The sequence below is a fragment of the Euprymna scolopes genome, chromosome 22 (genome assembly GCF_053919585.1).
Source record: "Euprymna scolopes isolate OS-2025 chromosome 22, ASM5391958v1, whole genome shotgun sequence".
Lineage (NCBI taxonomy): Eukaryota > Metazoa > Mollusca > Cephalopoda > Sepiida > Sepiolidae > Euprymna > Euprymna scolopes.
In genome coordinates, this window is record NC_136503.1 from 104,678,675 (window position 1) to 104,694,624 (window position 15,950).

General features: G+C 34.4%; 1 protein-coding gene across 1 annotated transcript in view; it reads left to right on the forward strand.

The window, feature by feature from the left end:
• The first annotated feature begins 1,090 nt into the window (after positions 1-1,090).
• LOC145243593 (uncharacterized) overlaps positions 1,091-15,950 on the forward strand; it is a 36,163-nt gene continuing 21,303 nt past the window's right edge. Inside the window, exons 1-4 of the mRNA XM_080106581.1 lie at positions 1,091-1,283; positions 5,764-5,875; positions 9,652-9,685; positions 13,553-13,632. Coding sequence (XP_079962707.1) covers positions 1,091-1,283; positions 5,764-5,875; positions 9,652-9,685; positions 13,553-13,632 — 419 coding nt within the window. The remainder of the gene's footprint in view (positions 1,284-5,763; positions 5,876-9,651; positions 9,686-13,552; positions 13,633-15,950) is intronic.

Below are 15,950 nucleotides of genomic sequence, written 5' to 3' on the forward strand. Positions count from 1 at the left end.
CTGATGAACTTGTTTCACTTGTACCCCCGCAACGTACATATCCCCGACAAACCCGTTTAGCAATAAGATCTCACCCCTTCACTGTTGTTGTCTCTAAATGCCAGAAAGCTTTCCATTCTAATAGTTTCCTCCCTAGAACAGCTAGACTTTGGAATTCCCTTCCTGCTGCCTGCTTCCCTGGCTGTACTGTTATGCAGAAGTTTAAATGTAACATAAACCAACATCTTGTTAATCTTTCCTAGGCATTGTCCCAAATAGTAGCCCCTTACATCCAAGTGGCGATATGCTTTGCAAACATGTGTAAAAAAAAAAAAAGTGGGTTTGTTTTACTGTACACATAGATTCGAAAAAGTTGTCAAAAAAACAAATATATAACAAATAAATGTTATCAAAGGCAAGATAAGTTACTTTTCTACCAAACTGGATATAATTTTCGTGTTTTTATTCAATGTAACATGTTTATTCAGCTCGAAAAGCATACAGTGTTTACCGATGTATTGGAAAATTCAAAATGGCGCCCGACTCTCTCTTTAACACGGTAAGTTCGGGAAAAAGTGTTATAAATAATAAACTAGACAAAATACTGTTAAAAATTCGCTCAACATATGTTACCGTGACATAACTTGACATATATTCGGTTGTTTTTTAATAGTATTTTATCTAGTTTATTATTTATAATACCTTTTCCCAAACTTACCGTGTTAAAGAGAGAGTCGGGCGCCATTTTGAATTTTCCAATACATCAGTAAACAATGTACGTTTTTCAAGCTGAATAAACATGTTACATTGAATAAAAACACAAAAAATATCTCCAGTTTGGTAGAAAAGTAACTTATCTTGCCTTTGATAACATTTATTTGTTATATATTTGTTTTTTGACAACTTTTTTGAATCTATGTGTACAGCAATACAAACCCAAAAAAGTACTTAAACTCACCTTCTACCAAGAGAACTTTTAAATCATGTCTCACTGCAGCAAGCGTTTTGTTTTCGCCCATCCTCCCCAAAAAAACTTTACCAGCATCTCTCACATGGTCAGGTATTCTCGCCACAACACTTTTGTCTGTTGTCTTTCTCTACCTTATAGCAGATGGTGAACAAGTCATTCAACAGGTCCAAGCAACACGGAGGTTTAACAAGACGCTCGAGTAGCCAACGGAGTTCTTTCACCCCAGGGATGAGTACGTGCACCACGCCTGATCAAAGTAGCTTAGCTGGACAGCAAGATGGTAGCGTGCCTGAAGAATCGTTGGATTTATCGGACGAAGATGACTCGCAGCAATGTAAGTTCACACTTTGTAAATAAGTTTATTTTATTTGTGGCATATCAACCCTCTTTTGGATTCCCTGATACTGAACCCCAGTGAAATGATTTATTACTTGTTGGATTCTGCGGAAATTCCATGATGTTTTCTATGTCGCTTTTAATTGCTTAATTAGCTTTAGTCTGACAGAAGGTGTTTGACAGAGTGTGGCATTCTGGTCTTTAACACAAACTTCAGAATTATGGTAAGGTTCTTGACATTATAAGGTCTTTTCTTTCTGATCAAAGCTTGTGAGTAACTCTACATAGTGTCTCTTCATTCTCTATTCTAGGCACAACACTGTTTTTTTTTTCCATACATTCCTGAACAAATTATTCAGAAGATTAATATCTATACTAACACCATTTCTGTACATCTCCTTTGGATCAGTTGAAATATACAGCTGATCTACAAGTTGATCTGGGTTCAGTAAGGGTTCAAAATAGCTGATCTTCTTTTTTTTTATATTACTAGCAGGGGTGCCCGGCGTTGCCTGGGTGTTTGAATATATAAAAAAAAAAGTGGTAGTAGGAAGGCAGACTCGAACCCGTGACGCGAAGGAGGAAAAGAAAGTGAAAGAAAAGCTTACATCTTACCGCTACACTAAGATGTGACAGGAAGTGAAAAGCTTTTAAATTTAGCGGTCTTAATTAAAAAATTTGACTAGCGCAAATAATTTAAGAATCACGCAGGTGCAGAAATGAACGTTGGCTGAAGGCCAGTTATGCTTTCAGCTTTCTGCCAATTATTTGTTACCTCACGATGTTGAGGAAAACCAGCTCCCCCTGAAAAAGGGGAACTTTCAAATGAATAGCCATTGTCTGATATGAAGAGTTTCCCCCCACATTGATCAAAGCTGATTGCCTTTGTGTACGTCCCAGCCGGGAAGGCCACTGACAGCTTTGCTTCGATGAGTTTCGCTTTATTTATACGAAAAAGACGAACAAACACACAAATGGATGGAATCAAGGGAATATTTTAAAAGTCGAGCAAAATGAATGTAGAGACGACGTCCGTTCACAGATTTTTTTTTTTTTTTTTACATGGAGGTCACCACTTATCAAGGCCCGGAACCCACTCGGGGATAAGGGTTATTGCATGTACAGTAATCAATTGGATAGTATCGTAGTAATCGTTAGTATTGGAGATTTGATAAAGTGTCTTACTTAAGGGGGCGGTTCATCAGGAATTTGTTTATGTTGGACTTGAAGACATCCAAGTTGTAGTTAGGTGGGAAATAGGCAAACGAAAGAGAGTTCCACAGGCATGCACTTCTAAGAAAGAAGCTTTGTTCATGGAATCGGAGATATTATAATCTAGGAAGTATAAGGAAAGTTCTAAATAAATGTAAGCTTGTCGAGAAGCCCGGCAAAAAAAGCCTTCGTGGACATTTCTTCTCTGCAACCCTTCTCTCACAGACATGATGTTGCTAGTCTCAGTCTTTTCTCCAAATATTATTATGTAAAATGGTCTGACTCATTTGACTCATGCTCTCCATCAATTCGCTGTTTTTTATACGTCACTAGCAGTTCTACCCGGCTTTGCTTGGGCCCTATGTACTGTTCATATCTTTATGTGCATATGTATTAATATATTAAAAAGTGTGACTTATGTCCAGGTAACCTACATCTAAAATTATAAGTGTTTAGACCCAAAATTGGTAGAAGAATTTTATAGAGTCTGCAAAGGTCAATTCTTTCAACTTTGACCTCTTAGCAGCCAAATTTCGCCCATAAACTGATTAAAAAGCTTGCTGCCTGTCTGAATACTCTTTATGTAAAGTTTCAAATGTTTACACCCAAAATTTGCTGAATAGTTTGCTAGAGACCGCAAAGGTAAAATCTTTTGAACTTTGACCCCTTGGCAGCAAAATTTTCACACAAAAACTGATTAAAAAACTTGAGCTATGTCTGAATACACTTTATGTAAAATTTCAAATGTTTAGACCAAAAATTGGCTGAGTAATTAGATAGAGACCGCAGATGGTAATTTTTTTATAAAACTTTGACCCAAATTTTGACCCCTTAACATTTATTGTTTTGGGCTCAAATGAAATTAAAAAGCTTGATCTATGTCCAAGTAACCTCCACCTAAAATTTCAAGTGTTTAGACCCAAAATTGGCAGAGGAGTTTGGTAGAGTTTTCAAAGGTCAAATCATTGAACTTTGATCCTTTGACAACCAAATTTCTGGCCTAAAACCAATTAAAAAGATTTTCTCAAATCTAAATACCCCTTATATCAAATCTCGAGTCTGTAGACTGAAAATTGATAGAGTAGTTTGGTAGGGAAATGTGTACACACACACACACATACACATACACACGTACACACACACACACACACACACACACACACACACACACACACACATACACACACACACTTGCACTTTTATAGATATATAGATTGTAATACAGCTTCCCATTCCAGCAGCTTCTTTCCAAGAACTGCAGACTTGTGGAACCCTTTTTTTACTGGCTGTTTCCCTTCCACCTAAAGCCTTGATTTTTCAAAGACTAATGTCAATAGATATTACTGTTTTTACAATCATAATCTTTTGTCCTAGTAGCCCATTACATCAAGTGCCTTCACACCTTGTCTGGAGTAACTTCTATAAATACGTGACCCATCTATTACGTAGTTTCTCTATATCACTCTCTTTCTCTCTCACCATATTTTGTTTGCCTCCCCCCCCGCTCTTATTTTATATGGTATCTATCACTCTCTCTTCAATGATCCCCCTCCCTCTCTCTCTCTCTCTCTCTTTCTTTCTCTTCCTCCCCTCTCTCTTTCTTTTAAAAATAAGAATAACAACCACTTATATCCTCTGACTATTTGTCTGTCTGTCGGTCTGTTTCTCTCTCTCTCTCTCTCTCTCTCTCTCTCTCTCTCTTTCCTCTCCTTTCTCTCTCCCTCTCTCTCTCTCTGAAATAACAACCACTTATATCCTCTGACTATTTGTCTGTCTGTCAGTCTGTTTCTCTCTCTCTCTCTCTCTCTCTCTCTCTCTCCTCCTTTCTCTCTCCCTCTCTCTCTCTCTCTATTTCTTTCCCCTCCTTTCTCTCTCCCTCTCTGAAAATAAGAATAACAACCACTTATATCCTCTGCCTATTTGTCTGTCTGTCGGTCTGTTTCTCTCTCTCCCCCTCTCTCTCTCCCCTCCTCCCCCCTCTCTCTGAAAATAAGGAATAACAACCACTTATATCCTCTGTATGTCTGTCGGTCAGTTTCTCTCTCTCCCCCTCTCTGTCTCTCTCTCTCTCTCTGTCTATCTCTCTATCTCTCTCTGTCTCAACAATGTAAGCTAATAAAAGAAAGAATAAAAAGACAGAAATAGTTTCTGGCACACAAGTAGTAATACTATTTAACCCATAGCTGAGAGATGAGCACACTTCCTGGCTGGACAGATTGCCATTGGATATGCAGCAAATGGAATATGTTTGCTACTTGTATTTCTTCTTTGTAAACTAAATGATAAAACTTAAATTGCATCAGTTTTTATCTAAAAATACTTATTCCAGCTAAGAAAATAATCATACAACTGATATATGCCCACCTTTCATGATGATGACAAATCTATATAAACGAAACAGTAGACGTATGTATGTGTGTTTTTCTATGTGAAAATAATCGATAAACTCTTAAACTACTGGTCACATAACACTGAATTTAACAGGCAACAATAATTGTTCTGGGGTAGTTAACACCCCTATATTCATGATAATATGGATTTTTCTGACCCTATATAAGCCAGACATTTCTGCTGTCGAGCAGAGAGCACCCTTGCAGTTTAACCACTCATTATTATGACCCCTAACCATACAAAAAGTAGTAAAATCTTTGTTTGGATGGATGAATAACACGTACAGACATATATCGATAAGTTGAAATACAAAATGTTTATTTCAACTTGCCGACATATTCCTATTACTTTTGTGCATGCGCAAATTCATTCATAGCTTGAAGTGGTTTAATTTTAAATCTTTCTTATCTGTCTGTCAATAGCTCAAATGGCTGGAGCGCTAAATGTTTTAGTTTTGATTCTAGCTGATGGAACCCAAGTCATTTTTTTTTTAATCCTTTGAAATCGGTACTATATATTAGGTACAATATAATATTCAATAGAGAATTGGTTCTATAATAATAAATATAAACTCTGCATGAATTAAAATATATTTAAGCGTATTTTATGATCAGGCAAAGCCGGGCACTCCCTCTAGTTATTAAAAAAGAATTAAAATGGTTGATTTGTTTAGAAAGAAACTGAAATGCATTCTGGTGGATTTAATTTTGTAAAAGTCTGTTTTAGTAATTTATTTTATTGCATGTCGATTTTAATAAATAATTGCTTAATCATAAAAATAAAAATAATTATGGCTCTAAGTCACGTAGAGGCGAGAAGTACACATGAAGTGGTCACAAAACTATATTTATAGATGAAATTAAATATTTCTACAGATTCGCTTGGAAATTACTCAACTGACGTCATTGGTGATCCAGGGAAATTGAGGAGTTCTCGAGTTGCAATGGAAAGTTCCAGGTTTTCTAAGGAAGCTTGGAAATCAAAAGGGTAAGTGTTAAAATTTAAACAGTGTTTCTGTGTTGTTTCTTACAACGTTTCGGCCGATGTACCCTCCTATCTTCTTTGAAATGAGGGTTGATATGCTTCTGAATTTTTGAGATGTGGATTGATAAATTGGATTATTCGAACTACTGTTCTCATCTTGAGTGTCATTCGCACAATGTTTTGGATGAATCTACAGAATTTCAAACGGAACCTTCTATTTAATCAATGACTGGGTAGAAGTCTTACGTAAGACGCAATTGTATTCTTAGTATCGCCTGCACTGAGGATTGAACCTTCAACCTCTGAAAGAGTGTCCCTTAAAACCGAATTTTACTCAGCACTTTCTCCATTGTGCTATGAGTCCTTTTGGATAATTCTAATTTTAAGAATTTTAAATACTTTATACTCGTTTTTAGATAAGCAGTCTTATTACTTATCATTATAGATTTCTACATATTACTACTTATTACTGTGTATATATATATATATATATATATATATATATATATATATATATATATATTACCTTTCACCAGACTATCCATTCACGTGTAATCACCTTTTTCTTCACCATATTCCCTCTGCTTCACTTTTTGTTATCAAGAAAGATCTTTGACTTACTTGTAGTTTCATCAAATACTTTTGATCCCGCATTTTGCTAAATCCTACTCTCTGATGAGAAAGAAAGTATTTCTTACTCCGCGGATTAAGGACTATCCACTTATCAAGTGTTTCCTTTTCAGATTAAATATGTTTTTAACTCTTTTTCAAAGTGTTTTTTAACATATTTTATTAACTGTTTGCTCTTATATATATATATATATATATATATATATATATATATATATATATATATATATATATATATATATATATATACAGCAAATTATAGTGATTCAATGAAATTAAAAAAAACCTTTATTCAAATAAAGGATTTTTTATTATTCCAAGTAAGACAAAGAATACTTTAGAAATTTTATCTCCTTATCCTATAGGTTTCGATGCCTATCATCTCTTCAGAGGAGAAAATATTAGCAAATAGATATAACGATATTCACCCTATTTGCTAAAGTCAGTTAGACATGGAAAATCAAAAATTGATTAAATAGAAGTCACAAAACAGGGGAAATTGAAGAAAAGGATATAAAGGTTTAGTTCCAAATTGTGCGGTAAAATCCAAGGTAACTGTCCTTCCATACCAGCTGATTGTTGGATAATTCTATTCGAGAGTGTATATATATATATATATATATATATATATATATATATATATATATATACTAGCAAAAGTACCCGTCGTTGACTGGGTTCAAAAACAGCCTACAAAAAATGGACTCTGACTTATGAAAGTATGATAGGTTATGAAAAGGAAGGGTTGTAAAGAGATAGCTTCGAATTTGAGGGTATCAAAACCAAAGCAAAATATGATGAAACTAAAAATAAAATAGATAAACCCCATAATTTATTATACCATACCTGTTCACACTGAAACACTTATCACAATATTCTGTGGATCTATATTAAAAAACCTTGTTAAACTTTGTGACATATTTCCATTCTATGAAGGTCAGGTGTGAACGAACACCCCATAATTTTATTATACCATATTTCTTCAAACTGAAACATAATTATCAAAGTATACTTACGCAGATAGATATGAAAAGTCTTTATTAAAGTTTGTGCCTATTTCCATTCTATGGAGGCCAGGCGCGAACGCAGACCCCACAATTTTATTATACCATCCCTATTTAAGTTAAAACATACTTATCAAAGTATTATTATTTACATCTATATCAAAAACACTTGTAAACGTTTTTTTTTTTAAATTTAAAAATTTTTTATTTCCATACTTTGTGGACAAGGCGCGTACACAGACCCCATAATTTTAATGAATCATCATTATGCCAGATCAAACATACCGATTCTTGTGTCTCGATACATCTTCTATCATTATATGTGATCAGTTTTCTATAATAGTCAACCATATACATAGTACATATATAAAATAAGAATTACAGTTAAGTTTACCAAAATGATCCAAGATGGTAAAACTAAAGTAAATTATAAATATTAAAGAATTAATATTTATAAAGTAATCTCAACCAGATGTAAAAGCTCGATAAAACCAAATAAGAGATAGTGCTTATAATAAGAACAAGTAGTTAATAAAACATGTTTAAAACCACTTTGAAAAAGTGTTAAAAACATATTTAATTTTAAAAAGGAAACACTAAATAAATGGATAGTCCTTAATCCACGGAGTTTCGAAGAAATACTTTCCTTCTCATCAGAGGGTAGGATTTAGCAAAATGTAGGATCGGATTTTGCTTGCAAAAGTATTAAATGAAACTACAAGTAAGTCAAAGATCTTACTTGATAACAAAAAGTGAAGCAAAGGGAATAGGGTGAATAAAAAAGTAATTTCACTTTTTTTTTTTCTTTTTTTTTACTTCAGTCGAATTTCTCAGAAATCAAGGGGCCCACAACCTGGGGCTAACACTTGAAGTCTATATGAGATACATAGATATTCGAATGTTCCATTTAAGTTCTTTATCTCTCAAGCACTGAGTTAGTAAAGAAATTTAGAACATAATTTTCCTCTCCCAATTGACCATTTTCATACATTGTGGTATATCTTTCATTTTGGTATCTTGGTTTACTGGATTCCAGGATAAGAATTTATCTAGTCTGGTGGAGTATCCAGCTTCGTGCTATTACTTGAGGTAACATCACTTGGAGACGGTGCACCATTCCTCGTAAAAGCTAATATGGGTTAGCCATAGTGAGGAGATCTTATTTGGGCAGCGAATACTATGTGATTTTGAATATTTGGTCAGGGTTTACTTCTATGGAAAAAGTATCCTCATGCCAGATTGTTCTGACAAACCCCTGTACAGAGAGACCTTAGACACTCGAGGATAATGTCTAGTAGGCATTCAAGTTCTCTCCAGTAGGCATTCAAGTTCTCCCCGATTTCACGTGAATGGATAGTCTGGTGAAGGGTAAAATTTCCAATGACGGTAAAATCCAAAGATGCAGAATCCAAGAAAGTTAGTTAAATTTCCATTCGCATAAGTAAAATCCAAGGGACTCGCGTAATTTCATTCATTTAGCATTTTTGTCGTAAGTAAGGCGGATACTCCTTATTGATTTCTATTAGAAAATTTGTTTTAAGTTCAGACAATATATCTTTGGGAATGCTGCTATATCCTTTCTCCGAATGGTTGAATGGTTGAATGTCAATAATTATTGTATTTCAATAAAATGAACATCGTTTCTGAAACGCTCGTACACTCGAGGTTGATTTTGTTTGTTTTTTTTCCTTTTGAAACTGATTTTTAATTCACAATTATGAATCGCTTTACTCAATATTAATTTATGTGTGTGTGTGTGTGTGTGTGTGTGTGTGTGTGTGTGTATTGGAATGATTAATCGGAATCGGAAATCGAAAAAATCAAAACTTTTAGGAGTATCAGAATCGAAAAAATTAGTACCTATTTTCCGATGCCAAAAACGATTCTTTTGTCTTTTTTGTTTTTTTAAATTTTTTTTTTAATAGTATTTTCAAGTTAAATTTAATTTTTGTTTATTAAATTGTTAGGTAAAAGTACAGAATAGTTACAAAACACCCTCCCAATGTTAAGAATGGTTTTCTAAATAATGTTATTATTTCAGCGCGGTAGCATAGATGCACAAGAACCAAAAATTCCGATCATTTTGTCATTCTTTTAATATACTGCTGGGGATTAATTGTTTCGGTAATTATTTTCTATTTTTAGGCATGAAAAAGCTGGACAAAGAAAACCAAAACAGGTATATGATGTTTGTATACTTTTTGAGATACGAATTAATAATTATTTTTCTGTTATTTGGATGTTATTGATGAATGGTGAAATCTATTTCTTTTTTGGTCCACCGACTTAGTCGGATTTTGACTTTAGAATTCACCGTTCATCCGTTCGTCCATTCGTTCCCAAAATTCTCAATAACTACTCATTACATTTTTCTGAAATTTTGCATGAAGTTACAACTACCCAAGGGAGGAAATGTAATGTTACAATAGTTTGGAGTTATAATGAGGTAGTTATTTAATTGCCGCCCACATCGGCAATATTTGGCACAAGGCCGGAAAGTGAGAACCCCGCAGATTCCCCTAAAGGAGGGGCACTCCTGCAATTTAAAAAATTGCCTGAGTAACCCCGTCGGCATTCCCCGGTCAGGGCGCCTCAGGCAGCAAGCAATAAACTTGCCCCACCGGAAAGCCCGGTGGCAAGGCCTGGGAGGGTGGACCTCCTAGGTATTACCCAGGCGGCGTACCTCAGTCCAACAGGTGCTGGGCCGGTTCCCAGCCTCTCACCTGTTGGGCTAAGTGTCAAGTGACGAATCCTTGACGTGTACTACCCTGTCTCCCTGCAGCCGAAGCCGCTAGGAGACACATCCCATCACAACAGTGTTATAATGATCCCACACAGTCGGACGATTCTATTTATGCTACTAGGAACTGACGAATCCAATTAATTCACGTTCTGCTACCAACCAATCAGAAACCAAATTGCTCCATAAATATTAAACCTTTTCCGTAGCAATTTCACATGTTTTTTTCCGTCTCGACACGGTAAGAATATTTTGCTCTGTGGAACTGTCTACTGCAAACAAGTCACCTCTCAGGACTTGTGTGTAACAGCGAACCATCAGAAACTGTTCTGTCTACTGCAAACGAGTCACCTCTCAAAACTTGTTTAGAACAACAAACCATCTGAAACTGTTCTGAAACTAAACATGGCTTACACTTCTAGATGTAACATTCTCGGATTTTTGATAAAAATTCTGGTTGTGTCCCCAGGGGGTCAAAAGTGTTTAAAATGGCCTAAAATAGCACTTTTCGGACATAGAATCTTTTCCGACCATTAGATTTTGCTGAAAATTACCCAAAAGCAAGGCCACATGGATATACATCTGGAAACGTAATATTTGACCCTGGGAAAATTCTGGTTACGTCTCCAGGGTCTCAGAAGGGTCAAAATGGCCAAAAAATAACACTTTCTGGGCGATAGAATCTTTTGCGACCATTAGATTTTGCTGAAAATTACCCAAAAGCAAGATCATATGGATATATTAAGGCAAAACCATGACAAAGGCAACCATATAGTTTTTGGTTTGTTTTTTAATAAATCCAGGTTCATTCCGTGTTTTTTTTTATATTAGGTTTGTATATTTTTGAGATGAGGATTGATAATTATTTTTTGTATTAGTTGGATTGTGTGGACTATTGTTCTCACCAATAACATTCGTTGTGAATGCACCTGAAGATGGTCGGAGGTTACATCGGCCGAAACGTTGTGGAAAAGAAACAACCAAGATGAGAACAATCGTCCGTTAAATCCGAATAATACAAAACATAAGGTATTAGTATCTTTTATTTTGATTTTGATTTTTTTCTTCTTTTTTTTAGATAAGGATTGAAAATTTATATTATTTGGACTACTGTTCTCATCTTGTGTGTTTTATTTGCATACTGTTTCAGCCAATATAACCTCTGATCTTATTCAGGTGTATTTTGTCGAATTCAGGAATGTTTCCGTTGAAGTCCGGGAAGTGCAAAATATTTCGAGTGGACCTCTTTATTTAATCATGGGTATCATGCTCTCGTTCCGTCAGCCATGACTGGATAGAAGTCCTAAGTAATTCACTATTGTATTCTGAATTTTGCCTGCACTAAGAACTGAAGCTTCAACCTCAAAAAAAAAAAATGTGACTTAGAGCTGAATTCTGCTTAGTACTTCATCCGTTGCATCATGGATCTTTGTATCTTTTTATCAGTTTTTGTATCCTGTATTATGACTAGGGCTAGGACAACAGCATATTATTTTCATTGTTTTGACTCGAGTGTGTATCTGTTGATATCTTATATGCTTTGATATAGTGATGTGGTTCTCGGTTGATTAACTGCGTCGGATATATACTCGAGAGTCAAAACAATGAAAAGAATATTCTGTTGTCATAGACCTAGTAATAAAATAGTCTATCATTGTGGTTTTAAACAGTACATCACCCATTAAAGTGGCGAAAAGGGAGATAAGTATGTCCCTCGTATTTGCAATCTTCGAGTTTTCACATCTAGGGAAAAATGCGATTTTCTCTCAGTTTTTACTTATCTAATATTCTTCTTCCATGTAACATGTGTATCTGTTGATATCTTATATGCTTTTATATCGAGTGATGTGATTAACTGTGTCTAACTGTATCGGATATATACTCGAGAGTCAAAACAATTAAAAGAATACGCTGTTGTCAGAGTACTAATTATGACTAGGTGTTGTATTTAATAATAAAATTCATTTCAAATTAAAATTAATCTACAAAGCAATCACAAAACAAAACATTTTTTGATTTATTTATTGCGGACTATTATTCTCATCTTTCTTAGTTGTTGTTTCACGATGTTTCGGCCAACTATTCCTCTGGCCTTCATCAGGTAGTAACCGCGGAGGGATAGGAACCCTGAACCTCCTAACTGCATCCTTAGCAATTACTGCCTTCTATAGTTGTTCTCGTCTCACCATGTTTTGGTCAAGTAAGCCTCTGGCCGTTGCGGTTACCATCTGATGAAGACCAGAGGAATAGTTGGCCAAAATGTCATGAAACAACAAAGATGAGGATAATAGTCCGCAATAAATAAATTAATAAATAATAATCATCTCAATAATGAATTCCAATTAAATAAAATATAAAACATTTTTTCATATATGCAAACCAACAATGGCTTAGATCGCATAACAATGGCTAACAATGGCTGACATAGCATAAAACTTAATAACAACAACGTTCCATTTTCTTTGGTTTCTCATGATAAAATTTAAAATTCCATTTCTTTTTATTGAGGGGGGGGGGCGAGAAGGTAGTGGACTGTCATGCTTAAACCTGAAATTTCATTTTCTTTGTTTAAAGCTGAAATTCTTTTTGTTTTTTCATCTGTCATGCTTAAGTTTGAAATTACATTTATTTTGGTCTCTCATACTCAAATCTGAAATTCTTTTTTTTGGTCTCTAACGCTTAAGTCTGAAATTCAATTTGATTTGGTTTATCATTTTTTTTTTTTTTTTGGTCTTTCATGTCTGTATCTGAAATCTCAGGCCTAAGTTTCCAATTGCATTAAAATAAAGTTGAAATTCCATTTTTTTTTCTTTTTTATTTCTCATGCTTAAGTTTGAAATTTCATATTTTTTGGTCTATCATGCTGAAATTTTTTTTTGGGGGGGGAGGGGTCTAGCATGCCGAAATTCCATTTTAAAAAAATTTTTGCTTGTCATGCTAAAACTTGAAATTCGATTTCTTTGATTTCTCATACTTAAGTTTGAAATTCCATTTTGTTTTAGTCTATTATGCTGAAATTTTCTTTCTTTTTTTTTTTGTTTTTGTGTTCTATCATGCTGAAATTCCATTTTTTTTTTGTTTTTGCCATGCTTCGGTTTGAAATTCTATTTTTTGGTCTGTCATGCATAAGTTTGAAATTCTGTTATCTTTAGTCTGTTATATTAGGCCTGAAATTTCATTTTAGTCTGTAATTCCGTTGTTTTTTATGGTTTGTCATTTTTTTTTGGTTTGTCAGGCGTAAGTCTGAAATTTAATTTTCTTTGCAATAAATACTTACATTAAGATTATCTGTTCTTGTCTATGCAGGTTCGACAGATTTCTTGCTCAAATGAACAATTGACGCAGGAACAACTGCCAAAATCAAAATTTCATCTTCGACCCAAAAGGTAAGATCTGCTCGATCGTTCTTTAACAGCTGACGCAGGAGATTAGAATGAATCGTAAATGGCTTCAAAATCATCAATGTGATTTCAAGTCCACCAAATTTGATGACAATTAAATTTTCTTGAATTAAATTTTCTTTGATTTTTCATGCTTAAGTTTGAAATTCCGTTTTCTTTGATCTGTCATACTTGGGCCTGCAATTAGTCTGTAATTTCGTTTTTTATGGTTTGTCATTTTCTTTGGTCTGTCAGGCTTAAGTCTGAAATTTAATATATGCATGAAATAGCTGCATTAAAACTATCCATTCTTGTTTATTCCGGTTTGACAAATTTCTTGTGCAAAAGAAAAAGGAATTAGAATAAATGGTGAATGGTTTAAAAGCCATCAATTTCAAGTTCGCCAAATTTGATATATTTTGCACCCTATTAGAACAAAGAACATGAATCCATATTACTCTCCTAAGACTATACTACACTTATCCTAAGACTATACTAAAATTATCCTAAGACTATGCTAAGACTATCCTTAGACTATACTAAGACTATCCTAAGACTATACTAAGACTATCCTTAGACTATACCAAGACTATCCTTAGACTATCCTTAGACTATCCTTAGACTATACTAAGTCTATACTAAGACTATATTAAGATTATACTAAGACTATCCTAAGACTATACTAAAACTATCCTAAGACTATACTAAAACTATCCTAAGACTATCCTAAGACTATACTAAGACTATCCTTAGACTATACTAAGTCTATACTAAGACTATATTAAGATTATACTAAGACTATCCTAAGACTATACTAAAACTATCCTAAGACTATACTAAAACTATCCTAAGACTATGCTAAGACTATCCTAAGACTATGCTAAGACTATACTAAGACTATCCTTAGACTATACTAAGTCTATACTAAGACTATATTAAGATTATAATAAGACTATCCTAAGATTATACTAAAACAATCCTAAGACTATACTAAAACTATCCTAAGACTATGCTAAGACTATCCTAAGACTATACTAAGACTATCCTTAGACTATACTAAGTCTATACTAAGACTATATTAAGATTATACTAAGACTATCCTAAGACTATCCTAAGACTATACTAAAACTATCCTAAGACTATGCTAAGACTATCCTAAGACTATGCTAAGACTATCCTAAGACTATACTAAGACTATCCTTAGACTATACTAAAACTATCCTAAGACTATGCTAAGACTATCCTAAGACTATACTTAGATTATACTAAGTCTATACTAAGACTATATTAAGATTATACTAAGACTATCCTAAGACTATACTAAAACTATCCTAAGACTATACTAAAACTATCCTCAGACTATGCTAAGACTATCCTAAGACTATACTAAAACTATCCTAAGACTATACTAAAACTATCCTAAGACTATGCTAAGACTATCCTAAGACTATGCTAAGACTATACTAAGACTATCCTTAGACTATACTAAGTCTATACTAAGACTATATTAAGATTATACTAAGACTATCCTAAGACTATACTAAAACTATCCTAAGACTATACTAAAACTATCCTAAGACTATGCTAAGACTATCCTAAGACTATGCTAAGACTCTCCTAAGACTATACTAAGACTATCCTTAGATTATACTAAGTCTATACTAAGACTATATTAAGATTATACTAAGACTATCCTAAGACTATACTAAAACTATCCTAACTAAAACTATCCTAAGACTAAACTAAGATTAAACTAAAGAGCAAAATAGCCGCAGCATTTTATCATAATCAGCATCTTTGCTATAGTTACTTTTACTTTGACATCTATGCTGATGACATGACCATCTATGGCAACACATCAAAGGCCGTAAATGATGATATTCTCTCTGATTCTCTCTCCTCTGATCTTGAGCGCGTGGTGCAGTGGGGAAAGAGGTGGCTGGTTACCTTTAATGCATCTAAGACCAAGCTCCTCTCTCTACATCATAAATGCTCTGATCCCCATCTGGCATCAATTGAAATGGATGGCTCCCATCTAGGGGAGGCCCCATGTTTTGATAAGTTTCTGGGTTTGACCTTTACTCCTGATCTTAATTGGAACACATACATCAAGTCTGTGGCCAAGGTCGCTGGGAAAATGGTGGGATCCTTCTACCGCTCCAGAAGATATCTCACTAATGATGCCATTCTCTATCTATATAAGAGCCAAGTACGTCCAAAGATGGAGTACTGCTGCCACATCTGGGCTGGAGCTGCTAAAAACAGCCTATCCTGCCTTGACAGAGTACAAAATAGACTTCGTGGCTTGGTGGGGGATGCCCTTT